Raw genomic sequence first — 25,734 nt, 5'->3', positions numbered from 1 at the left:
ATGTATTTTGATTTTTTTATATATATATCTTGTTCAACTTCACCTCGTTCGCCTGGACGCCCCCTTCGTTCATGACCAAAATGCAGGTAATCATACCGACAATGCCTCAGCTTCCTTGCCTCTTCCTAAAGGTCCTATGAATGTCACCTGTAGCACACATCTGCACATTTTTGGATTTTTGGATTTGCTCCGTAAACTGAAATCTAGCTAAATAAAAGCTTCTCCTTTTCACAGGACTCTAAGGTGTAGTCAAAGTGCGCTGGCTAGAAACAATAGCCTTCTCTTTATTCCGTGGTCATCAACTACTCACAGCTCACTTTCTTCTATATCTTTGATAGGTATCCTGAAGCGCTTTAGGCTTAAGAATATGTATGAAGGTAAGGAAAGAATCATAGAAAAGACATGGTTTTAATGGTCGATGTTCCGTGTTCATTGTTGGCACACCTAGCGTCTGCTGCTCGTTTCAGCAACTAAACACCAGCACATGGTAATAATCAAGGCCGACTGATATGTTTATAATATAGAAGGACCCGAGAGTCAACCATCACAAAGAGAAAAAAGACATACTATAGCTACTGAGCGATTTCTCGTCCCTTTTCTATTCGCCTCCAATCGTTTCCAATACCATATCCTCGCCCAGCATGAGTGATACCATGGCTCAAGTGGGATTTCTCTCAGACAACAACGTTTGGGCCGTCGCCCATTTTGTCTGACTGGCCCATGTCTACACAATCAGCCCCTGCCTACCGGGAGAAGCTGGCAGATATCTGGAAGAAGCCATAGTTATCTAAAGACACTCCACTGGATCGGCAGCCTTATGTAAATAGGCCTTCAAAGCACTCATCTTTGCGTTCCCGCTTAAGAGATACTGAAGCAGCTTTGCCAATGCGGATATAGCTTCAAACCAGTCTTCTCGCAAGGACAAATCGTAGCCACGTGTGAACTGTAATTCAACCGTGTCATCTTCTGTACAGCCCTTCACATTTACCCGTGAAATCAACTCTTTTCCAAAAAGTCCCCGAGCAATATAGATACATCGCTCATAAAATCCAACTACAAAGACTTCTTGGTCCTCATAACCTGCGCTGATATTTCTGGCAAGTTGTCCCAGCATTATGCTGAGGATTTCCCCCAAGAATTCGCTCCACGTCTGTCCTTCATACCACTAGATATCATGAGGATGATTATAGTAAGAGAAGATGGTGGCGGTACATACCCCAGCAAAAGAGATAATCGGCAAACGTCGTTCGCGCGGTCCAATCATAGCTGCTCCATCTGGTATACTAGAATGTCGTTGACCACCTATAACATATACCTGTTTAAAACCTGTCACGGGGAAGCTTGAAGAACTCTTAGTTGACAAGCGATACATTGAAATAATTGGCAATAGCTTACTGAATTTTAGACTCTTGCGCCTGGCCATTTTCAAAATTATGATAAATAGTCTTCATCAATATCCTTAACATTATACCCTGTGATCTCATTAAATGTGCAAAGTACTCTCTACTCGAGACTTTCCAGTGTTTCTTGGGCAATGAGATCGTCTGGGATACATTCATATCGCACACTATGTCCTTTATACCGGGCTCGTTCAATTCAGTATAGTAGGAATTAAGAAGCCAGAAAAAATCTCTGAAATCACCGCTTTCCATAGGCCAGTCCTCTGTACAAAACGTATCCGCGATATGAGAATTTTCGAATATCCAAGGAGTAGGAATCTTTATCTCGGTATCTATAATGTTTATGGTATTAATGACACTTGTCTGGAACAGTAGCAATTTTTCCCTACCTTCAATACCCTCCGCGCTTGGGATAAACACATCAGGTTCAACCACTTGGGAGTGAACAGTCACTAGCATGATGCCGGTACATTCGCGTGTTAAGAGTGATGGTTATCAGACACGAGAGAAAGTAGCAGGCTTAACTAAAATTAACATCACATAGAAAATGTTGTGCTGATAGATACCCAGCGCCAGGCTCGATGTGATCGTCGATTCTGGGAAACAAAGCAAGGGATCTGACCTGGAATGGAAAATCCTTCGGCATGACTAAACTGGACACTGCCACTGTACAGTATATCACGTGAAGCTAGTCGTACAAATTGGTTCCCTTTAACTATCGGCTGATATTCAAACACCAATCTTGCCCGTGATTGAGGCTGCTCTTCGTTGCCCTAACTTCCGGCTACGTAGCAAGATCGACAGTTTAGGAACGAATGGAGATGCTTTGGCATCAAGCAGGCTACAATACCGCACTAGTCGCCTCGAGCCAAGACTCTTCGTTGAGACAGCCAATAGACAATAGAGCCATTCAGCTTAGTACATGTGGGGGAGTGCCCCGTATTCAAAACTCCGCCACGCCGTCCACTTTCCTGGTGGGTCTCCTTAAATACAACAAGAATATGCCTGAGGCAAGGAAGGTTACGGAACGGATAATAAGTCACGGACGACGTCAACTGCGATATTTCTCAATTCTAGTATGGGTTCGGGGGGTTAATACAACTATCGGGCAGCGAATCTCCTCTGTATTCCAGATCTATTCCGATGGCGCATTCAACCACCAAGTAATAAATGTGTCATTCAACATAGAATCATATAAAATGAAGGATTGTCTCCGATTAGGCTTTTTGGGTAAGAGTATCAGGGATAGACGCTGGTGGCCGAATAGAATTATAATTAAATGTCGAATTTATCTAATGTTTGCTGGCTTCCTGAAGGGATTGAGGTGTGAAGCTGGGTATCATCAGGGACATAAAACTGGAGATTATCTAAAGCCTCCCTCTCATAAATTGAGGAGGTAAAGGTGTTAGATAATTGTGATATCTTAAGAGTCTTGCGGCCTCGGAAGAGTAGAAGACTTACAAGAATTATTATTTTAATGTTGATTGAAAGAATTGGCAAGCAGCGGGGGCGGTGGAAGACCTCAGTTCAGCTGAGGAACCTATAGAAAGGATATCATGTATCGAAATTAAATGTACATAATAATGTAGGTACAGTTTGTATTATTCTTGGTTTAAGCCTGAGGGTTATTACGGGCGACCCGCAGACTTACCCTCAAAACCCTCGGAATTTGCGGGTAACCTCAAGGCCTGTACTAGAGTGAAGAGAAAAGGATATATCATTACTACTCTGATCAAAAATACATCTTCGATCTTGAAAATAGGATTCTATCATAACTTCATTTAAGAAATTCATTCAATTTTCATTTTACATACAATCTTACATAAAAGCAAAGAAAATGATTTCAAATAATTTCCAATATAAACTATTCCATAAAAAATATTAGCATTGTTACAAAATCAGACGTAAGTAGAAGTAAATTTAGAGATGAATCATCATTTTATCCATCCCTAAGGGGGATAGTCGCAAAAAGTTATGCAAATGAGGGTTGCTGAGGATGAGGCTGAGGTTTTTGTCAACTTCTACCCGACCCTCAGAGGCTTAGGGAGAGAGTTTCGCCGCAGTCCGCTGGGGGTTGTATGAGCGAGTCAAACCTAGTAAGCCTTACACTTTCCAATATACATTCAGCGAGCTTCAGTAACGATGGTATAGATTTCCCAAATAGATTTCCGGGATTCGATAAGAATGGCTAAAACTAGTACTATTCGTATTCGCTCGATGGGCCGGAGATATCTATCTTAGTGGTGTCACTTGTACACACGCTCGAACAAGACACTACTTGGCTTTTGAAGTCTCATTCAACATGGTACATTTCAAGACGAAATACAGGCTCGAGGTTCCTGTTCTGCACAGTAGCAGATAATAAAGCAAGTTACCACGGTCGCCCTAGGAAGGATCATGTGAGATGGAGACTAAATTCAAAAAACGTTGAGCTGGTCAGACTATGCTATGCTCAATCGCTTCATTTGATTGCTCACAATACAACAGACCTGTGCGAGAGAATGTTGATCACCAATCCAAATAGGTGAATTTGCGGGGGCTATGGTGTGTCGATCGTGACTGGTCATTGGATTAATACGAATAATATGGCCCACTCAGGCGGCTGCCAGCTCAGCTGAACTCTTTTCCGAGACTCTTTCACTGGTTTCCACTTCACATTTCAATCATAACAGATTATTGTTCTCGTTGAACTAGCCCTAAGGATTGTTCATGTCCAACATGCTCAAGAGTCTACGGGAAAAGTTGTGCTGTGGCAAGCCAGATACAGCTGACGACCATGAGCAAATCTCCCACCCTGTGGAGGTTCCCCACAAGGCATACAGTCAGATAGAGACCACGCCAACGCCGTCAAATGTCAAACCCAAGATTGCCACCGTTGAGAATCCTGTCAAACGAGATCTCTGGAAAGAAGCATTCACAGGCTTGCCCGACGACCGCAAGCGGTACTTGATGGTGAAGGAGGGATGTTCTACAGTAGATGTGATCAACGATGTTATCAAAACCACAGAGCAGAAATACAAAGAGTGGAAGGAAGGGGGTCTCAAGATTCGCAGGCGGAATGGGAACGATTTCGACGTTCGTGATTCAGCGGAGAAGATTCTCCATTGTGCGTTCCAGGCCAGAGACCTTATTTCAAAGGCAGTTTCCCTTGATCCTACCGGACATGGTGAGCTTGTTATCTCATGGCGGGGAAATACAATACTTGCTCACGCAGGATTTAGCATCTGCTGCATGGTCAATTGTTTCAGTAGGATTGACGGTAGGGACATAGTAATGCACTGTTTGCATTTGGTCTAGAGGCTAAATGAGAAAGATGATCCATAATGACATTCAACGTCGAGACGCTGTTTTCGCAGCATCGGAGTACCTCGCTGACACGCTAGCCTATTATACCTCGATTGATACGCATCATCGAGACCAGAACATCGATAGCGACCAAAACCTTGATAATGCTCTTCTTGGGGTCTATTCGGCAATTCTCGACTATTCAGCTGAGGTGAATAAGGTGCAGGAGCAGAACGCCGTCGGTAAGCCTATAGTGCATACATCGGGATCAAGACCGACAGCAGATCCAGGCTAATGACTTCAAAAGTTCGCGTAGGCATGAGCATCAATGCAATTGCCGACCAGCCACTTGAACAGCTCAAAGCACATGTCAAGGAGAAGGGTCAGAGTGTGGACAACTGGGCATACCTGAGCGATAGTCGCCGTGAGATTATTCGTCATTCTACCTTGTTTGAATACTTTGCTAATGGATGACAGATAATCGAAAGAAAGCGGAGGATACTCTCGCCAATATCGATCAATGCATTGCTATCAACAAGCACATCGAATCTAAAGTGTTGAGTATGATTTCAAGTATATAAAATGCATATCTTATACTGACTAGTGCAGCTGCGGAGGAGGAACGAATCCTGGAATGGATCTCGACGGCAGACTATTCCAGAATCCAAAAAGAAACGAAGGAATTCAGAAGCCCCAAGACCCATAACTGGTTTCTTACTTCAAACCAATATCAGTACTGGAAAGATTCACCAGGACACATCCTATGGCTTTGTGGAGTAGTGGGATGTGGAAAGTCCGTCCTCTGGTAGGCCAACATTTCTATACATGAAGACGCACACTAATCACATGCAGTTCTACCGTCATACAAGACATTAAAAGCCTCTGCGAGGAAAGCTCAAGCAAGTCCTTTGCATACTGGTATTTTCAGTTTAACAATGAAAAGACACGGAGCGTAGAAAACATGGTCAGGTCTTTAATCCGACAGTTCAGCCGGAAGCCACTGGCGCAGTCAGTAACTAGGATGTGGGAAAGGCATAGCAACAGGGGAAGCCAGCCCGATCGCGGGGAATTACGGGATACCCTTGATGATGTGCTTTCAAAGACTCCTGGTGAAATGTTTCTCGTGCTGGATGCATTGGATGAGTGTCCCGAGCGGTCGGGCCGCAGTGAGAGAAAGGTACTACTATCACTCCTGGCAGGTCTTAACGAGAGTCATAAAAATAAGCTTCACATTCTTGCGACGAGCCGGCCAGAGCAAGATATTCGTGCAACACTGGAGAGATTTCCCACCGTTGATTTGGAAGCCCAGCTCTCAGACGATGTCGAAACATTTGTCCGCACTGAGGTTAGCAATGGTCGTCTACGAGATTTCGAGGAAAGTAAAAGAGCTCGAGCCCTTGATCAGTTGTTGCGCACCCGAGACCGGTATAATTGTCCATTCTCCTACCCGAAGAAGTGAGAGAGTTGAGCTAACGTATAACTGTGGCTAGGCGTTTCCGCTGGGCTGATTTACAACTCACTCGACTGGCAGGCTGCCATACAGACCTGCAGATAGAGCATGCGCTACGAACCATTCCTGAAACACTCGAAGAGACGTACCGGGAGGTACTTGACAAGGTCGAGGAAAAGGATATAAACATAGCACGCGAAATCCTTCTTTTGCTGTGCCTAGCTCCGGTGCCGCTGAATATACGGACAATCGCAGACGCGGTATCGTTGCGATCCCCTGATCTCATCGTTAAAATCTGTACAACTGCCCTTGTCATTGTAAGCACGGACGGTGCGATTAGACTGGCACATTTCTCTGTCAAAGAATATCTGGTGGTCTCAGAGAGTTCTGACCAATACCGGTTCTCGGAAACCAAAGGCCACCACGAGTTGGCCATAAAGACGATCAACCTTCTCCTCTCGCAGAATGAGACGCTGGCAGCTGAGGTCGCTATGGCGCAGCCCTTCCTCGTCTATGCAGCAAAACACTGGGGCACTCATGTTGCCGCTGCAGGGGACGTGCTAGACATACAAAGGATGGTCGACCGTCTCTTTACTGAGCCTAATATCTACTTCAATTGGCTGCGTATAGCTAAAGATTCGGGATATAATTACAGGGATAAACTTTGGTACATGGTGCCTGAAGAGTGCGAGCTACCAATGCATCGCGCCTCCAGCATGGGTTTAGCGTACACTGTGGAAACATTGCTCGACCAAGGCTCGGATCCTTTGGAGCCCTCTGAAGGACGTGAATGGGATAATGCATTGACTGTCGCCGCGAGAAATGGCCATTTGGATATTGTGGAATTCCTGTTGGGCAAAGACATTACAGTCAACAAGCGATCAGTCATGGCCATGATGTCCGATATTGATCATAAAAATCATGGAAAAGCAAAATTGGAAGCGATCGTGAACAGAATCTGGGACTCAAGCTCGCTCTTTGATGAATCCAAGACACCCGACAAGATTATTGACGAGAGAATAATCATCAAGGTGATGGGGAATTATCGTTGTGCACTTGAATTGATGAGGCTCCTTCTTAATCGGCGACATGAGGCCTGTATTCCTATGACTGATGAGGTGCTATGCGATGCGATAGTCCTCCAAGGCAAAAAGATGATTGAATTGCTTTTTGAGAAATGCAATGAGGATATACACATCGGCCCTTCCCTCTTTGCTACGTTGAATGAAATGTACTCCTATGACTTTGACAACCGTGGCGGAGTCGATGTTGTTTTAGTGAACAGGGCGACTGAGCTCGCCGTGGAGGACTGTAGCGTTGCATGTTGGGCTCATCATGCAAGCTCGAAAGCTATGAGTTTGATGTTACAGACCCATCGAGAAATTCGAGTGATTGGAGAGACGCTAATGGCAGCGGCCTCCAACCCGTTCGGGACAGACATGATTCGCTTGCTTCTCGATAAGCGAGAGCCAGAGACGCGGATTAGCGAGAGAATACTTCTCGCCGCAGCGAAGAACCATAAATTCCCCGAGATCCTGAGGTTCCTGCTCGATAAACTTGGTCCAGCTGCTCCAATGACCCAACGGATGATTCTTACTGCAGCCGAAGAGATTGTGGGTAAATACGTCGTTAACCGCCTCGGTCAGCGAGACCAAACTTTGAAAGTCCTGATTGAGGAAATTAGCCCAGATACTGTGTTGACCGACAAAGTAAGCGAAGGTGTCGTCATGAATGGGTTGGCGATGGTAAGGCTGGTTATAGATAAACAGCAGGCGGGTTTCATCGTGTCTGAGAAAATGATGGAGATAGCCGCTGCTTCATGGAAAGACGATTCGGTAGAATTGCTGCAACTGCTCATGACCAACGGCGGCGCAGAGGTTCCAATAACCGAGGGTATTCTATGCGCGGCAGCCAGCAATATATTCTGTGGTGCGTCCGTCATGGAGTATTTATTGCAGGTCCAGGAAGATTCCTTTCCCATTACGGAGAATGTCCTCATCGCAGCAGCGAAAAGTCCAGATGCACTTGAAATAATCCTGAACAAATTTCCAGAGGCAAGGATCACAGATAGCGTGTTTGTAGCGGCATGCGAAGAAAGGGACGCAATGCTGATGCTTCTTTCGAAACCTCACAATGGTTTGCCAATCGAAGCTATCATGACTAAGATTGGAGAATCCTATGTTGGAACGCCTGAAGTGTTGGAGTTACTTGTTGATCGACATCTGATGGATGTTGATGCATGGGCGGTGGAAACGGTTGCCTCCAGCTCTCAGCATCTAGAGTTTCTGCTGAGTAAAAAGCCGGATGTCCTTATCACGCAGCAAGCTCTTGTACGGGCAACAGAAGACTGTGGTTCACTGCACCTACTACTAAAAGCAGAAAAGAACCATGACCTTGTTGCAGAAGAGGTAATGATGGCCGCAGCGAAGCACGGCGCAGAGATAATAAGATCCATCTTGCATCGTGTGGAATCTGCGCCACTCACAGCAAATGTACTTAAAGAGGCTATGTGTCATGGGCGCAAAGACACAGTAAGACTTATTCTCGCTCAAAGTCGAGATCTGAACCTAAAAGCAAATTTGGGGGAGATTTGGCACGATGTTGATTTGCCAGGTTGGAAGAAAGGATCTGCGGTCATAGTTGTTGGAGAACTTACGGACTTCAAATTGACGGAGTCTCTTTTGCAGGACTATTCATACGACAAGGAACAGAAAGATGACGACGGCTTTGACAGCTTTGACCATCTGATTTCCACGCTTTGCTTTTATCATGCACCGATTCCCGCGACCGAAGGAGTGGGAGTGATTGTCCTAGAGAGATGTCACCATGAAGTTGCTGAGACATTTCTGCGGCGCTTCCCAGAGATCCCGATCACGGACACGATGCTTCAAGCCGTGGAGCGCAACCCAAGGGTGGATAAAGAGGCGTTGCGATCACTGCTCGCTGGCAAGAGGGGCTCGGCGTGATGTACAAGCATATACATACATGGAATCTTGACCACATTAATGAAGATATAAGCCAAGTCATTACGCATGAAAGCAACCCATTTTCACAATTGGAAAGATCCAGTGAAAATAGCTGGGTAGAATGAGAGATAAATAGGCAGGGATAGAGCTCCAAATAAGATGTGGAAAAATTGTGCGAGAACAGAGGGAAGCTCAGAATAACCAATAAGAATGTGAAAGCACATGTTAAGGCTTCTATTGAATGCGTTATTTTGCACCGTGAATTCCAAAATCGAGAGATTACCTCTAGGCCCATGGCCCCAGGACTCTCCACTGAAATCTCAAGAGTTCAAATAGGTTCTATGGTGTGATATAGAGTATCCAACAATTGTGGATCAACCCCAAAGCCCGGAATATGCTGGACTGTACAGAGTATAGAAACCATTGATCATGTCGATACGTACCCAGTTGCTGCGGGCCAGGAAATATCTGCTCGGCCTTTTCCTGGTATGCGATTCCCACTTACCGAATATTTTGGTGTCTTGCCTATCTTTATCCCTTTAGCCTTGCTTTTGGATACTTCCTGCCTTATCCACCTTTTCTATCTGAAGAAAGCAATGCCCCAGGAACGTTGACTCCACGGTCCTATTGACCCCTATCTCCACCTCAGTAGATTTTATATGGCTGAGACAGGGCACGCCCATATTGTTCCCCGCAAAACGAAGAAAACGTATCTTAACGTGTAAATTCTGATGAACCAACGTGGTCCTTTGTTCCCGATTTGTTCTTTCTCCTATGCTCTATCATTCTCCTCTATCTGTCGTCTCTTGCAATCCATACATCATATATATGATAAAGTAACGCTGTTAACTTTGCGGATAGTTGCATTCTTCATCCGCCAAGCGCTCGAATTGGAGTTATTAATACTGTGGACATGCTTCAGCATTTAAAACAAACCCAATTCAGGTCCACCTATCACTCTCCAATGTCTGATAGTACCAAGCTTGGGATGGCAAAGCTCAAAGTTTTGTGGTAGGTAGAAAGGCTTTCAGAGTAGCAAGCGATTTTGGCTTTCCAGTCCTCCGTTGGTTGATGGATATTGTAGTTTGAAGCGTATAGTGGTCGGATTCTCATTTCTCGCGTTAATGGATCGTTTCATGCTTTGTCAATTAGGATTCTCTCTCGTGCAAGTTTCACAATGTACGGACTTGAAACACGTTCTTGGCATGGAGATGGCCTCACAGCGGCAGCTCCATTAGAACGTATTGTAGCCTCTCCTGTGCGCCTTCCTTGAAACGTTTCCTAGCATTCTCTCTTGTGCGTACAGGGTATTCCTGCTTGACATCGCGGGATGCGAACGGCAGGCCCTGTTCCAGTATTGCGCTATCCCGACAGACTTATAAACCACAAGTATCACGCCTCCAAATGTATGCAACAACCCCCCTGCCCAGTAAATGTCATGAGCTGGATATAGAGAAGCAGTGTCAACAGGCCGAACACAAAGCTTTATAGCACTATACTAGTAGTGTCCTAATTATTATACTAATCCTAAATGGGGAAGGTGGGTCACGCCCGCGCCGGCAGGTCTGGGGAAATTTCTTTTATCCGCAAGGCTTACTACAGCGTCCTAAGCTGCTGTCCCGTTTTCGGGCGGGGAAGAGGCTAGTTCCTGGATATGATTGACTATTATTGACAAGTGAAGACAATTCTAGTCGGAGAAGACAGACCCTCCAAACTGCTAGTTCATTGGATTTCCATTCGTTCAGGTTGAACAACCGCCTATATATCGAGATCAAGTCCCGAGGAAATCACAACAGAACAATGGCGTTGATATATGAACTGCCACACGAGATACTCCTCTTGATTATCGAGGAACTCGAGACAGAACGAGATATTAGCGTGTTCACCCAGCTTAACGGCTTCTTTTATAAAACTTTCGCTCCATACCTTTACCAGCATAACGTCAGTGAATCGAATAGCTCTGCTCTTATCTACGCTGCACGTTATGGACGTCTCTCGACAGCTAGAAAAGCTATTGAACTGGGAGGAGCAGACCCCAATTCGATCGCCGCTAACCAGACGGTTCTCTTGCATGCCGCAGAGACAGGACACGCAGAAATATGCGAGTTCCTATTAAGTCACTACAATGTTAACGTTGATAGCCGACATATCGGTGATAACTTTACCCCTCTGCTCACCGCCGCCATTTTCGGGCATGCTCCTGTTGTCCGGGTTCTACTGGCCCATGGGGCAGATCCGAATTCGACGGAAGGGGGAGAGCGCCGGGGCGGGCGTTCGGCGCTCTCTCTAGCGTGTGTCAGGGGTTTTACTGCGGTGGTGGATGTTCTGCTAGCTGATGCTCCAGAGTTGAAGGTGGACGGTTATTACACAAAACCAGACAATAATGAAGTCCCCTTTCTGGCGGCAATTACATATCGCCGCGAGTCAATTGCGCTAAAACTCCTGGATCGAGGTGCAGACCCTTGTGTACCGCTTCGTGGGAGAGCACAGCATAACACTTCTGCCGTGGCAAAATTCTCCGCACAAACATTAGGAACTCTCATTGATAGCTCCCAACTAAGAGTCCTTAAGCGATTACTGATGTGGGAAGGTCCGCAGCCCAATCTTCTCGATCCGAATGCCGTATGGGGTGATAGGACGCCACTTTTAACTGCAGTGGATAATAACAGTGAGGAAGCGGCGAAACTTCTTCTGGAGGATCCGAGGGTTGATGTGAATTTAATCACGCCGACGAAGCAAATGACTGCATTGATGGCGGCGGAGTTAGGAGAATATCGGTCAATTGCTGACCTTCTTCTTGCACATGGAGCGGATCCGGATCTTCCTGACTGTACCGGTATGACCCCCCGGATGATACAGGAGAGGCCAGGAAAACCGGGGAGTGGGATGAGAGCTGAGCACTCTGAAAAGTTACAGGCGTTTAGGGAAGCCAGAAACGATGCATTGAAAAGCACATCAAGAGATCGTGTAGAAGCCATTAGGGCCAGGATGAGAGCACGGAGGGCGGCGAGGGCTGCAGAGCAACAAGATAGAAGCTCATCACAAGCAGAATGATAAGTTAAATACTTTACTCCATTTAGAAATATAAATAATGGGTAAACATTCAGGAAGTCTTCGCATATTTCTTATGACGCATATAACAAATGTTGAGGCAGGCAGAGTGGCATATATACAACCCGAGAAATAAATATCAATGAAAGATGTTTGTAATATCAAGGCATAGAATCAAAAACAAGATAGAGCTGGCCTAGGCGCTCTAGAGCGGCATAAGAAAGACTTTATATCTCCCTATACAGCCATTAAGTACGTGCTACTAATACTCTGAATATCCATATCATCCTGTTGCCAAGAACCTCACAAAACCTTGTCCCATGTTAACTAGGATGTGTCATATTCCGTAAACCAATGCTTCCCCCTTGCATCAGGCAAATCAATAGTTATAGTTAGTGGTTCCATTTCCGTAAAGCAAGGGCTCGCAAACCACGGCGATAAATGAATATTCATGGTTGCGAGGCGAGAGAAGTAAAGAAGAAGGGGTTGCACTCACTACTCAACCTCTGCTAAATTCTTCTTCTTTCAATACACGGTTTTCACTTGATTTATTTAGAATCAATCCTTGGCTGTAGTTCACGTTTTGTTTCAAGGAATATCAAATGGATAAGATCATGCCTCTCCCCTCCCTCGTGTCCATTTTTGCATTTACCTTCGGATTTGTGCAAGCATATGGCCCAGGAAATAGTGGTAATCTTGCCCAAAGGGATGATAATCCCGGATATTCAAAGGTAAGACATATCGTTGGCTTGTGGATGTATAAAGTAGTAAGCTAATTCTTCTAGTGTTCTGGCCGCTGTACACGTGGCTCTAGTGGTATTGTAAGAAATTCGTATCAACTGTTCAAAAGAGACTGTGCTAAAATCTGGAAATAGTCTTTCAAACAGTGTAAAAACAGGTCCTGCAAGTCGTATCCGGATGCAGATGCATGCTGGGAATAGGGTTCGAATTCGTTCATTAGGGTGTCACAATTGATCTGCCAGATTTTGTATCTACTTGGGAATGTTGCTGAGTGTTTGGATACATCATATGGACTCTATTCTCGGGCAGTATCATCGGATTAAGCATTCGTCTAGACACTACCTGATTCATAGGCCCCAGTTTCATGTTTTCAACCAACCTATAGTATATTTTTGATCCAGTATAGTACACCTTGCATCTCGGACGGGGATTCCGCCCCTAAAGAAAAGATAAAGAAAGAACGCTACCAAATAAGAGGGAAGAAAAGGCTCAGTCAAGAAGAATATACTAAGCACAACAGTAGAGGTTGGTTGAAAGCGGAATTTTATGTCACACGTCACGGACTATTTTCCATAGATATACTAATCAGAGAAATAAACTGTCTAGGAAGAGGACAGATATTTTTGGCGTCTTGGAGTAAGCGGTTGCCCCTAACTATCTGTGTTTCTGTTGCGATGGCGGACAATTAGGTATGTGGCCGAGGCCGAAACTCTGAGAGACTCGATTATATGCAGGAGTTGGAGATACTAGGTACTGTATATGACCACTACCGAATTAAGACTCCAAAAAACCCCTCGATATGACTATATCGCTCTTATCACTGAAGGGGGAAATGCGACAAAAACAAAAGCAACGCTTAGAGCATTCCGGCCATGCCACCACACACATCAACACTTTCATAATTTGTGCCAAATCCCTTTAGCTCAGGGATAATGCGAAAGTAGAAATTGGCATGGTGGCCTGTCTCTACAAATCCGATATACTCGTTCATGGGAGTGGTTCTGGCATAGTATTCCCACATGCTAGCGATCCCGCTGGCCATATCAGTTTGATGCTGTCTGGACATCTTAGACACCCGGCGCGTAGTAAAAGAGATCTTGAGACCTGGGTGATCATATTTTTTGTTGAGCTTTTCCGCCGACAGACTCTCCCTACCGATCGGAAGGTGAAGTACAGTTCCGCCATTGTCGTAGTGGTGCACAAAGATATCTTGACCGTCAGTGTCACTCTGAGCAGTAGCATTGCTGACCGGTCGCAAGCCCCGGATCAGGAACCGCTCGAGCAGATGAGGCTCGTCTTCGCTGCGCTTTTCGGGAGCCTCCTGTAGCGGTGCTGGGTCGATGGCTGTATACTCGAGGTCACTCTGTGACAACGCAGCAGTCAAGGATGCCTGATAACTGGGTACTTTCATGGCCCCAGGTAGCTCTGGCACAGGAACAGGGTCTGCGCCTGAGTAGTCTGCTGCGGCAGTGAAGATAAGACCCATAGTGAACAGGACGGCTCCTCCGACCTTGTCACATTCATCATGCCCGGTAAGCCCACATATCGCCCACGCAAGCCCGCTGCCATAGACAATATAGGCAAGCCTGTAAAGAACAATGATGGGTGAGATTCATTCTGCGGACGCTACTGTGAAACTTACTTATGCCGATTGTGGCCAATTCTTCTGATAACCTTATTTATTGTTTCGCACGTTGCCCGCTTTTCAAGTCTTATGAGAGCGTGATGCTCCTCACTCATGCTCTGTGCCAGCTCTGGCAAGGAATTTGGATCAAATACTGCAATCTCTCCACTTAGACGAATATTCTCTTCCGCTGGAAGTGCGCGCGCAACCTTGGACGCGGCTAAAATGAAGAAAAGGGGGTTAAGGACTTTCATGGCGGTTGACGCATCTGATGCTGCTAGAGGAAATGATTGAGATATATCTTCGCTGTTTCGTATGTCTTTAGTATGCCGCTCGGGAAATGATGTTGAATCGATATTCCTTTCATACCTTGACCGGTCTGCTGTCTGGTAATAAGATATTGCGGAAAGAATCTGTACCAGAGCAGCCTTTAAGTAGCTGAAGATATTGCGGATTTCTGGCCAGAAGTACGTAACTACTCTGCTTGACGAAGGTCGGCTCGGTCTCATCTCTGTGTTTCGTAAAAAGGGTGCATTTTCGGAATCAGATGAGGACTCGTGCTCCATGGTGGCCAATCGGGAAAGATCTCGTATAATGGTGGTATCTAGGCAATCTTTAATACAAAGGCAGGGAGAGAATCGAGGGAGCTGTGCTCGCATACTAGTAAGGTTGACAAGGAGCGATCAATACTTTGAGCGAGCGCAGTAGTGTGATCCGATATTCTGACTGATGTAACGTAGTAAGGATCTTCAGCGGCCTACGGCGGTTTTGAGCGGCCACCCCGCAGTTGACTTTATTAGTATTTAAATCCATTCTGTCATATGCAGTAAGTATTATGGAGATTCTCCACTGTTGGTTGCATTCTCATTGATAATTCGCTCCCTTGTCACGAGAACAATTAAAGCAAGGCTGGGATCGTAAACGCCAGAGCAACCTAGTGAAAGCTACCTCCTTGAACTAGTGTATAGGGCTTTCTAGCAACAGCCTGTCTCGCAAAAGATTCCTGGTGACAGCTTTGAAATATAGCCAGGCGGATATGACAGGATGTTACCTTTTTCTTTTTCCCTGGGTATCTTTGCCATAGACCTCCGACGATGCATTTGCTTACATGCCCCTCCATTTTCTCCTTGTACGAGCTTTGCAAGCATGCCTGTTAGATTCCATTGCTTCTGAGAATGACGTACTTGGATCTCGCCCATACGAACTTCAGATCCAAGATACGGCGTAAGTCTGTTGGTTTGAAACGGCAGCGATAGGTCTCTTCCGAGACATATTCCCGGACATCAACCCCCAATCTTTCCAGTAACTTCTTGTCTTTTCGGGTGAGGCGGAACTTCCTCGTGTACGAGCGATATAATCCCTTTTTATTCCTATTGAATGTGAGGCGTTTTGTATGGATTAGGATATAATTTGATATACCCCCATTCTTTACATCATGCCCATAGACACGCCGTACCCAAACCTCAGGTGAGACATATACTATGAACTACGTCAAATGTCAAGGTCAGTTCGATTGCTTGACACTTGAGCTCAATGGGTAAGCCGGTGAGTGGAGTCGGGTTATGTATGCCCTTGGAGAATTGCCTCACGAGCCCGGAGAGGAAACGGCAGTGGTTATGTGCGACGACCTCGTAAACAACAAGGATGGGGTGAGAACTGTGCGCGAGGTGGGGCTCGCAAAGCTATGCGGCGAGGGGCCTTGCTCGATGATGACCATGGCGCAGTATGCGTACGACATGAGTCGGTCATACGGCCGTCTAACGACTGAAGGGCATTGGGACTACTAGGTGTCCAATCCAGCCCTCACCTTGTCACCTGTCGGAGAGACCTACTTCGATTTAGCGCTCCACTGCATCAACACAAAGGAAATTTCAGGGGAGTTTTCCCGGCACTTACTCAACCAACGTCATCCCGTCTTGTCGCTGGTGAACAAGGGCGCGCAGCGGATTTCCGATAGTAGAGAGTATCGCGAGAGAACTAAGCGCATGGCCGGTCTCACGACTTGGATGTGGCATTGTATCGCCTCATCGCTGATTGCATGCGCCACCATCCGGAGACAAGGATGAAGGAAGACAGAGTACCTCCAGAGCCTCAATAAGGGGACATCAATTTGGGATACAATCCCACCCGAGCGTCGCGGCCAAGCCGCGGAGTTCCAGGAAGCGGGCAACATGAAGGTCCAAGACTGGAGCCAGCCTTATGCAGAGGCATCCCATCCCGGAGCTAACTCCCGGCCAGAAGGCTAGTCGTACACGGTTTCCAGAATATAACTAAACGCTGACCATGCTCAGTATACTTGAAAAATGTAATAACTTAATGTCTACCTGGCCGGTAGTACGGCACTTGAGACACCATTTTATTTGCTACATCTCATGTAATGACGAAAAAGCAAGACTAGTTATTGAAGTCTTATTTCACCACAGCCATTAAGTATCCGTCGTAGCCTTTGTCCGACACCTGCTGCATCAAACAGGCCTCCACGCGGGGGCCCATCCCTGTCCTTTCAATCACCTTTTGAGCCCCGTCCATATCGACTGTCTCGGGTTCGGTGTCCGCAACTTCACCACGTTGAACGACCTTGTTGACAATGATATTCGCGCCAGGACGTGAAATACAAATCGCTTTGTTCGTGTAGTCCCAACTATGCTCCAGGCCCGCGTCAATGAAGGCAAACTCATATCGCGGGCGCTATCCGCCATAAACTTCGGCCTCGACATTGGGCAGTGTCCCCAACGCTTGCCCCTCGATGATTTCAACTTGACTAGAGACTCCAGCTTTGTTGATATTTTCGCGGGCCATCTGAGCATGGGAGGAGTCGGCTTCCAATGCGGTAATGTGGACCTGGGGGTTCATAGTGGCAATCCAGGTGGTTGCGTATCCACCGTGGAGCCCAACCAGAAGCACATTCTTCACTTGGCCCGTGCGGCATTGGAGGGCGAGAAACTTTCTAAAGGCTAGAGAGATGGAAGCATCGGGCAGTCCATCGCTGATGATGTACTCTAGTGCTAATTCAAGACTCGAGGCGTTAGGGCGGTCATTTGGGTGCAGCTTTGCTACCCCATAGGAATCGACCGCTCCCAGCTAGGGTCAGTAGAGGATATCACGAATGTAGGCTGCGGTGGTCCGTGGTATATCTCTGTCTTTGCTACTTTTGCTTCAGGAGTCTTGCCCCACGAGAGTCAAGTAGGGAATAAAAGAAAGGTGAATTTTAATACTAAGAAAAAGGGATTCCTTGGTCACTTGTCGGGGTTTATATATTGCACTGAGAGACTACCGGGTGTTCACGCTCACTCAGCTGAGGCAATGGCGGGTGGAGACGTCGTTTGAATTCCTCGAGTAAAATGGAAGGGAGCATTGTACTATGAGATGCATTGGTCAAGAGCGAAGAGCAAGAGTGTTTATCGAAGGGCGGGCCTTTCTACAGGGCAATGATCAGCCATTACTTACGGTGAGTACAATGTAGATTCAGCTGCCCCACAGTTCAGCTGAAGAGACCAGACCCATTCTCAGGGTCAACAACCGATAAGCAGAACCCTTCTCTAACTCTTAGAAGTAAGTGACATGGTTGATCTTTTAACTATTCATGTTTCTCGGAACTCCTTCGACTTTTATTCGTCCCAGAGCCACGAGAAACTTCGGTTTAGATCATGTGATGGCTAATTGCCCTCCTCCTCGAGTGGGTACTAGCCAACACTTACAAGTTACTCCACCAAAACTCCGAGGCAACAGCCGCCTGCCTAAACCAACAACGCGTCAGAATCCCTGATGCTCTCTTGATAAGTAACATCGTCGTAGAAGACACAGGGGATTAACGCTACTCAGATCACTTCGTCGTGCGAAATTGCGCTCAATAACCATGGAGTCGACAAACACACGCTTCGACTTACCGGGTTACTCTATCCCCTTGAACTACATAGATGCTGATGATATGTTCCCTAATGCACTGGGGAACTACAGCACGGAGTAAGTGGTTGATTGATACTACAATTGGTTGCTTAAGGGCTGAGAATGCAGACGCCTGAATACCCACCGGGAGATCTTGATGATGCGAGCACTCAACTCCATCACTGACAAATCGGACTGGGAGAAAAAGGTGCTTTTCCTTCGTCCTACAATAGGCATAACTGACATTACATTCAGGTCTTTGATGAAGAAATCACCACCAAATGGCGCAAGGAAATCATGGACACCGGAGATGATATCACTCCGACCATGATGGACTGGATTATCAAGGAGGCGCAGTGGAAAGCCGAGGTCTTCCGTGATACCAAGCGTGTCGTTGCATTCGACGCTGGCGTGGTCAAATCCGATACAGCCATTACGGAAGACTTGCGACAGGCGCTGAAAGAGGCGGTTCGGCCCCTGGAGGATGTGCCGGAGGAGCTCAAAGACTACCACCCCGGATCGGATGGCAAGGTGGTCGACCTGGTCCATCCATCTCTGTTTCCGGTCGTCTACGGCCGGACTCGCGTTCTCCATAGGAAACTGATTGGACTCGAAGACTTGGAGAACAGCATCGGGGAGGGCAAGGTCCTTGCGGTTCCCACAGAAGAAGAGACCACTACTGTGGATGATGACTACGACGACGACGACGACGACGACGACGACGACAAATGGTCAAGCAGGAACATCACTCACCAACCCTACAGTCGCAAATTCCAATGGCTTCCATGTGACGTGCATTTCACTGACACTAGCGAGTGTCGCATTGCGTCGTATATTAATAACCTGCATCCGAAACAGCATGGGCCGCTATACCAAGTCATCGAGAAGATCCTGGCTCAGACCATCCCTCTATGGAATATGACCTTAACCCTTGTGCAGGATCATTACAGCAGAATCCCCTACAAGAAGATTCAATATGACGAGCACCCTGAAGCGGAGCCCCAGGCGGCAAACGAGGAGGAGGAGTGGAGTGAAGAATATAATGAACGATGGGAGAGATGGCGTCAACGAGAGCCCATCCGACGCCCAGAACCGCGCAAGTTTATTCCCCATGTAATCAGGGCTAAGAGACAGGTCAATCTGTGCGAGGATTTTGCCCGGAACGGATTGCAGGTAATCGTCAAGCTGGCGAATATCGAGCTAACCCCGGACAAGCCCGAGTACAACGGCGGATCGTGGCATATTGAGGGACAGCTGGTATACTTTCTTTTCTGTCGGAATGACTGGACCATATACTAACTGGTAATAGAATGAGCACATCTGCGCTACGGCCATCTATTACTACGAGAGCGAGAACATCACTGAAAACAGGCTGGCGTTTCGGCAACGAGCGTCTAGAAGGACCATTTCGGACATGCCCTATGAGCAATCACGACATGAATTTCTCCAGGCGATCTTTGGCTTAGATTATAAGTCAGCTTACACTAAGAGCAACATCACCCAGGTTCTGGGCAGTGTCGACACTCGTCAAGGACGCTTGCTCACCTTCCCGAATAGTCTCCAGCACCGGGTATCGCCGTTTACGCTAGCGGATCGGACCAAGCCGGGCCATCGCAAGATCTTGGCTTTCTTCCTTGTAGACCCTCATCTCTCAATTATTTCTTCGGGGAATGTGCCACCTCAACAAGAGAGCTGGTGGAAGGAACGGCAGGAGGTTGTTGGCAAGTTGCTGAACGAGAGGCTCCCAGTTGAGCTGCAGAATATGGTCAAGAAGGACATCGACGCTACTCCCATAACCATGGAGGAGGCGAGGCAGTACCGCCAGGAGCTGATGAAGGAGCGCTCCAGCAAGTCGAAGGCACAGAACCGGGAATTTGAGACGGGGAGCTTTAACTTGTGTCAACATTAGCAACATTTGCATGTACGTGTTCATTCTCGTGCATTATACCGCCTTTCTAATTAGGCTATTCTGCCAGGCAAACCCCTCCGAGAACATAGCCCTTAGTATTTAGCATACCAGCCATCTGCCTCGATGAGTGCCTGAACTCGGTGAGGCATAGTGGTAATAAAATATAGACTGGGACATATCTGCGGGTACTTGATAGCAAATTATATATATATCATATCCACGCGGATAGGGAGAAACTGAACGTAATTGAGCATCCCTGTGGAGTAACTGGGGTAGATAGATTTCCATGACAAGTTGCCCGATCTCAGTAAATATATATCGTTCTACCTATACTTCAATGACAAACAATGTATTACACCACATGCATCTCCCTGACACTCAATTCAATCTCTCACTGCCTTTGTCCTTAGTTGTGTAGCATAGCCTTTGCAATACCGTATTATTCTAAAATATCTAAGAGCTCCCAAAATCTGTACGTGACTATCTCATCTCTAACTCCCCAATATCCCGTTTTGTCTAAGCCGTGAGATGGGATAAAGCTTTTCTGTAATTACAGCAATCAGGAATTGAAAATCCAATCATTGCACTATTACCGTAGTACAGATAGAGGTAACTCTAGAATATAGGTTCTGTATACAAAGAGAAGAAAGGAAGAACACAGCTATTCCCTCAGCCTGGTATGAAACTAGCCTAACAGGCTGCGTCGACCTGTCGTTTACTTGCTTCTTCCACAGCGCGAAATTGGCATCCATTATCATATGGTGACGTATTAGTTCTGCACAACATAATATCCCTCACAAAATGTATGATTGTCAAGAGCTTCTATTTGCGACCAGAAGGACCGTGGCATCGATGGACGCGATATTTATTCAGCATCAGCCGTTCTACGTCAGGATGCTTTTCATGTAGAACTGTCGAAATCTCACCTTCAATTGCCCTCAGCTGCGCTCCTTTAGCTCTGGACCTGGATCACTATGTCATACTCCATCTCGGCCGTTAGATAAGCGAGAATTCCCGCCCACCTACTTTGCAGTAGGCGAGTGCTAATATTGGAAGATATCCACACCCTGTATACAGAGAGAGCGCGCCGGTACCGCATTCCGCGCGGCGCGATTTTCAAAACACTACAGAATACTTCCGAATTGATCCACTGTGGATAGCTTTGAATCTGGATTTGAACCCCAAGACCAAATCGCACTGCATAAGATTCGCATTCTGGGCTATAGCAATGCTAGGATCTCCCTTGGCGAAGAAAGGGTCAGGTGAAATCAAGGAAAAGCGATCACCCCAACCATCCAAAGAAGGGAGCCGGCAGGGCGTAGACCTACTGTGGAATATAACACGTAGAGCATACCAAGTGTTTTTATAATTTGCTCTCCCTAACAGAATCCTAGTTGTATATAGCTTCAGTCAGCTCTCTACTTCTATTTCCCAGATAAATTCAGTGCGGATGATTACCATAGATTATCTGCCGATGAGACATTAACAAGCTCAAAATGAGCCAACTCAAATAAAGGGTAAAACTCAATTGACAAAAGATATAAAGGACATAAGCGAAGCACAAGGTTTCTGCAACATTTCCAGAGCCTGCATTGTTTCAATAGCGCGAAAATCTCCCGCACGTTCTATTTGTCAGCTCTGCGTATGGCTGGAGCTTGATTTAGCTTTATCTCGCGTCAAAAAGATCTTAAGTCATAAAATTCCGCGTAGAGTAGACTGACGTGGAGAGAGCTTGAGCGGTTTTCCGCCTTCGCAGGTTTATAATTAACCATTGAGCTAGGGTGATAGTAGGTTCATTTGAAAGCGGGCGTGTGGTGCGAACTACATTTCGTTCATTGCAATTATGTTGCAAAGTGCAGACGCAATCAACAGCTAGCAAGCATAGATAGGACGACTAGAGGATAGCAAGGGGCAACATGGTAGCTGTCACTGAACTCGGAAAAATGTGGCATTGCGGAACGTCACCGGCAGAACTTGGGGAAGAAGTACCGAAGAACCAGATTTTTATCTTGACACCGGCAATTGGAACCAGCAAGGCTCGTTAGTCCTTCATACCTACTACCAGAAACTACCAGCTCCACCCACATTCTGTGACAGGGTGCGGTAAATTGCTCCCCCTTCAATGGCAGGGGAAACATGCTGGTATTCAGAGGTGGGTCCAAGAATGCACCTCCTGTGCATCCCTTGAAGTAGCGAAACTTGTATAGCAGCACAAATCTATAAAAGCCGGTATAATAGCCAGCTTTACCGAATGTATCATCGACAATCATTCAGTCACATCGACAACAGGACACCAGCGCCAACCCTGCCCTAATCTCCCATCCACCGCCCATCCTTCCAGAGGCCATCTATTACAACGTGACAGCACCGTCCCGTTACTAGCGTACGTACTTCCGCATCATCAGGCTCGAAATATTTTACCCCGTCACTGCAATTACTGACAACCCAATTCCGAACAGCGTCAAGATGCAGTTCACCGCTAAAGCTCTGGCTATCTTTGCCGCTTCCCTGGTTGCATTGACTGCCTCCGCTCACCCCAGCTGTGAGACCGGAGCCAGATGGCCTGACCAGCGCGATTGCCATAACTTCTACGAGTGCGCTGCTGGTGGAGTTCCGGTCCGCAAGACCTGTGGACCTGGAACGGCATACGACTCTCGGTTCAGCATTTGTGATTATGAGCACAAGGTTCCGTCCTGCCATGGACATGGCCCTGTCGGCCACAACGAGCCACACGGTCATGGTGAAGTGAAGGGCCACAACAACGGCGAGCAAGAGCACGGTGAGAGCAAGGATCAGGGTAAGGGAAGGCAGGAGCAGGGCAAGGGAAAGCAGGAGGAGGGTCATGGGAAGGAGCAGGGAAATGGCGAGCAAGAGCACGGTGAGGAAAATGGCCAAGGCAAGGGCCAGCAGGAGAACGGTGAAGGGAATCATTAGTTGTACCATCGGTATTTTTCCCTCGCGCAAAGTTCTCATGTTCTAGTACCATTTGTTTTGTATTTTATTGCTAGCGATCAGTCGGGTTCTTGTAGCCAAATACACAACATGGCACGCTCAGATCTCTATCGTGGGTAGTAAGATTGTAGAGAAGGGATGGATGTTTGGTCAACATTTTGGCGACCCAACCCATTAATACAAGGCGTAAACTTACGGCATTATTTCTACCCTAATGCAATAAGCCTCAAATGATTCCTGTCCATTCTTTTGAAGACCCGCCTGTAAGCGACCTAGGGGACGTATATAATGTATTTCGACGGTTCCAATACTTCTTAGATGTCAACGAATACGCCGCTACCTTGATTTGTTTCATATCGAGACAGCTACTATAACCTATTCTTAGAAGTTATCTGATTACCCTTATTGAATGACACTGGATAAGTATACTCCATGTATCTAATCTACCAAAAGGTGAAGAACATAGTAATTCAATTTAAACTCAATAAAAATAACCTCCGCGGATATAGATTCCAGATGCGAGTTTGCCCTCCAGGCAGTAAGGGTTACTTTCTTCCATATTCAGCCGCGGATCATGCACTGCATGATTTCTGGATGAAACGCTCCCCATAGCGTGAATCCGTGTACTGTTAGCAATCTCTTAAGCTTAATCTGGAATGGTGAAGCGAGTTCAAGGGATTAGGTGTCAGGACTCTGATTATTAACTATTATTTAGGCGCCATTACGTACTTGCGTGGATCTATCATAGTTGAACTATTGAGTATTCTACTTTTCTTGGACATGGGTAATTATTTAAGACGCTCGGTTCTAAAAGAATATGTATTGAGTGGTGTAACCCGTGTTGCGAGGACCCCAAGATAGGTGGTTTAGATATCTTACCTTTATAGATCTCATATCGGATGTTTAGCATCAACCCGATCTATGAGTGCTGCGCTTCAAGTTATGAATGAGAACTTACGCAGGAGGTCCACATGAACGGTCATAAATACAACATTTATGGGATAGAGGATAATACTTTGAACACAATCAAGTGGACCTATAACCTCCCGACGAAGAACTTTCAGAAGATGATTGATGAAAAGATACTCTCAACAACAGTTACGACTTATAAGAAATGTCGACCCTTCTAAAACATCAAACGCCCTCAAAAATTGTCACTCCACAAAGCTGTTACTTGGGTCCATCACAGCGTCTTACCGACCAATGCCAACCAGATTGATGCATCCTCTCGTAGACTTAAACGGGGGGGCCCATCATCCAAATAATCCATAAATCCGCCATCTGGGGTCGGAATACCCTCTCGGCGTGGTTTGTTTAGAAGCCCAACCGAGAACGCACGCCACGAGTCCCATAGAAGAACCCCAATACGTCGAAACGGCCGCACGTCTAGCATCGCGGCTGAACTTGGAGTGCACCGCAGAAGACTTCTGCTATATGCGGAGAACCTTCTGCTCTGTGCTGACGACGTTTCACACGCATCCGCCCCGCGACGCCAGATACTTATAACGGGAGTACTGTCCGGTACTGGTTGAGGGCTCCAGATAAGGTATTTCTCAAAGTTGAACTCAAAGGATGTGAATAAAGGTATGGGTGTCTCCTCCGAGAGACCCCGGGCGACTTCTGAGGGCTCCTGCTGTCCATAGTCCCCGTAGGAGGGATGTAGTCCCAAGTCCGAAAGAACTGCGGCCACCGTCCAGATATATTCCTGCCTGGGTATATCCATTTCGTTTCGGACGGCACACGCATATACCCTTTGTACTGAATCTGCAGGCAGTGCCTCAGCAACCTCACAGAGAATAGAATAGTAGGCCAGATGCCACAGAGCCCAGTATACCCGGTATTCCTCAATCCATGAAAATGGCTCACTCGCTTTCTGTGCTCGGATAGCACCACTCAAGGGGCCAGCAGGAGAGGCCCCCACCGCAGAGATGAAGTTTTGCTGCATAGTTGAAAGGCATACACATGCTAAACGCTGAACCTGTGCAGCAATCTGAACTATTCGATGTAGTTCGGCAAAGCTCATCTGCCGAGGGAGAACACTGGGTGCGCTCACACACATCACCCCAAGATAGTTGTCGAGACTGGAACAATGTATTGTGGGAACCAGGGCCGTATTTCGGATTAGATTTCGAATTTCAGGCATGGTAGTCATGGGGTTTGATACTATGAGATCCTCCGTGATTCTGTGCGGCTGCGCCTCGAAAACAGCATGAACCCATGGTGAAACTACCAGCAGACTTTCCGTGCCAACAAAATCAGCCGCATATTGAATAATGCGAACAATGATTTCAGGGGGAAGCTTTTCAAAGGCACCCATTATTATTTCAAATGCAGTAGATAGGGAGTTGTAACAGAAGAAGCTCAAGCGAACGGTTGCAAGGGAGGAAGCGTCTAACTAAATTAGTTGCATCCATGTCTGCCAAGCAAGAAACAGGACACAGCCCACTTAATTTTACGTACTTAGACTGAAC

The 25,734-nt window shown here is 46.6% G+C and overlaps 8 protein-coding genes across 8 annotated transcripts; 4 read left to right on the top strand and 4 right to left on the bottom strand.

Moving 5' to 3' along the window:
- Positions 1–787: 787 nt before the first annotated feature.
- On the bottom strand, positions 788–1,264 carry ANOM_003720 (uncharacterized protein; the record flags this gene model as incomplete). Its single annotated transcript, XM_015548977.1, has 2 exons — positions 788–1,165; positions 1,217–1,264. 2 exons carry the CDS (start codon positions 1,262–1,264, stop codon positions 788–790), a joined length of 426 nt encoding a protein of 141 aa, XP_015409767.1.
- Positions 1,265–4,118: 2,854 nt separating this feature from the next.
- Positions 4,119–9,101, top strand: ANOM_003719 (uncharacterized protein; the record flags this gene model as incomplete). Its single annotated transcript, XM_015548976.1, has 8 exons — positions 4,119–4,566; positions 4,622–4,659; positions 4,714–4,927; positions 4,993–5,109; positions 5,163–5,246; positions 5,295–5,490; positions 5,538–6,110; positions 6,176–9,101. The coding sequence occupies 8 exons, from the start codon at positions 4,119–4,121 to the stop codon at positions 9,099–9,101; spliced, it is 4,596 nt and encodes a 1,531-aa protein (XP_015409789.1).
- Positions 9,102–10,901: 1,800 nt separating this feature from the next.
- ANOM_003718 (ankyrin repeat domain-containing protein) lies at positions 10,902–12,155 on the top strand (the record flags this gene model as incomplete). Its single annotated transcript, XM_015548975.1, has 1 exon — positions 10,902–12,155. One exon carries the CDS (start codon positions 10,902–10,904, stop codon positions 12,153–12,155), a length of 1,254 nt encoding a protein of 417 aa, XP_015409788.1.
- A 1,594-nt stretch (positions 12,156–13,749) lies between these two features.
- ANOM_003717 (uncharacterized protein) lies at positions 13,750–15,083 on the bottom strand (the record flags this gene model as incomplete). The annotated part of the gene is made up of 3 exons (XM_015548974.1): positions 13,750–14,479; positions 14,536–14,823; positions 14,887–15,083. 3 exons carry the CDS (start codon positions 15,081–15,083, stop codon positions 13,750–13,752), a joined length of 1,215 nt encoding a protein of 404 aa, XP_015409795.1.
- Positions 15,084–16,926: 1,843 nt separating this feature from the next.
- ANOM_003716 (O-methyltransferase) lies at positions 16,927–17,872 on the bottom strand (the record flags this gene model as incomplete). The annotated part of the gene is made up of 3 exons (XM_015548973.1): positions 16,927–17,205; positions 17,275–17,598; positions 17,792–17,872. 3 exons carry the CDS (start codon positions 17,870–17,872, stop codon positions 16,927–16,929), a joined length of 684 nt encoding a protein of 227 aa, XP_015409794.1.
- Positions 17,873–18,373: 501 nt separating this feature from the next.
- Positions 18,374–20,311, top strand: ANOM_003715 (DUF4246 domain-containing protein; the record flags this gene model as incomplete). Its single annotated transcript, XM_015548972.1, has 4 exons — positions 18,374–18,480; positions 18,532–18,610; positions 18,658–19,659; positions 19,712–20,311. 4 exons carry the CDS (start codon positions 18,374–18,376, stop codon positions 20,309–20,311), a joined length of 1,788 nt encoding a protein of 595 aa, XP_015409797.1.
- A 2,466-nt stretch (positions 20,312–22,777) lies between these two features.
- Positions 22,778–23,245, top strand: ANOM_003714 (chitin binding domain protein Peritrophin-A; the record flags this gene model as incomplete). Its single annotated transcript, XM_015548971.1, has 1 exon — positions 22,778–23,245. One exon carries the CDS (start codon positions 22,778–22,780, stop codon positions 23,243–23,245), a length of 468 nt encoding a protein of 155 aa, XP_015409796.1.
- A 1,201-nt stretch (positions 23,246–24,446) lies between these two features.
- Positions 24,447–25,580, bottom strand: ANOM_003713 (uncharacterized protein; the record flags this gene model as incomplete). Its single annotated transcript, XM_015548970.1, has 1 exon — positions 24,447–25,580. The coding sequence occupies one exon, from the start codon at positions 25,578–25,580 to the stop codon at positions 24,447–24,449; it is 1,134 nt and encodes a 377-aa protein (XP_015409791.1).
- Between the last annotated feature and the right edge of the window lie 154 nt (positions 25,581–25,734).

Source organism: Aspergillus nomiae (genome assembly GCF_001204775.2).
Source record: "Aspergillus nomiae NRRL 13137 chromosome Unknown contig00043, whole genome shotgun sequence".
NCBI classification, from domain to species: Eukaryota; Fungi; Ascomycota; class Eurotiomycetes; order Eurotiales; family Aspergillaceae; genus Aspergillus; species Aspergillus nomiae.
The sequence above is the reverse complement of the archived record's forward strand: the minus strand, read 5'-3'. Positions and strand labels throughout refer to the sequence as shown.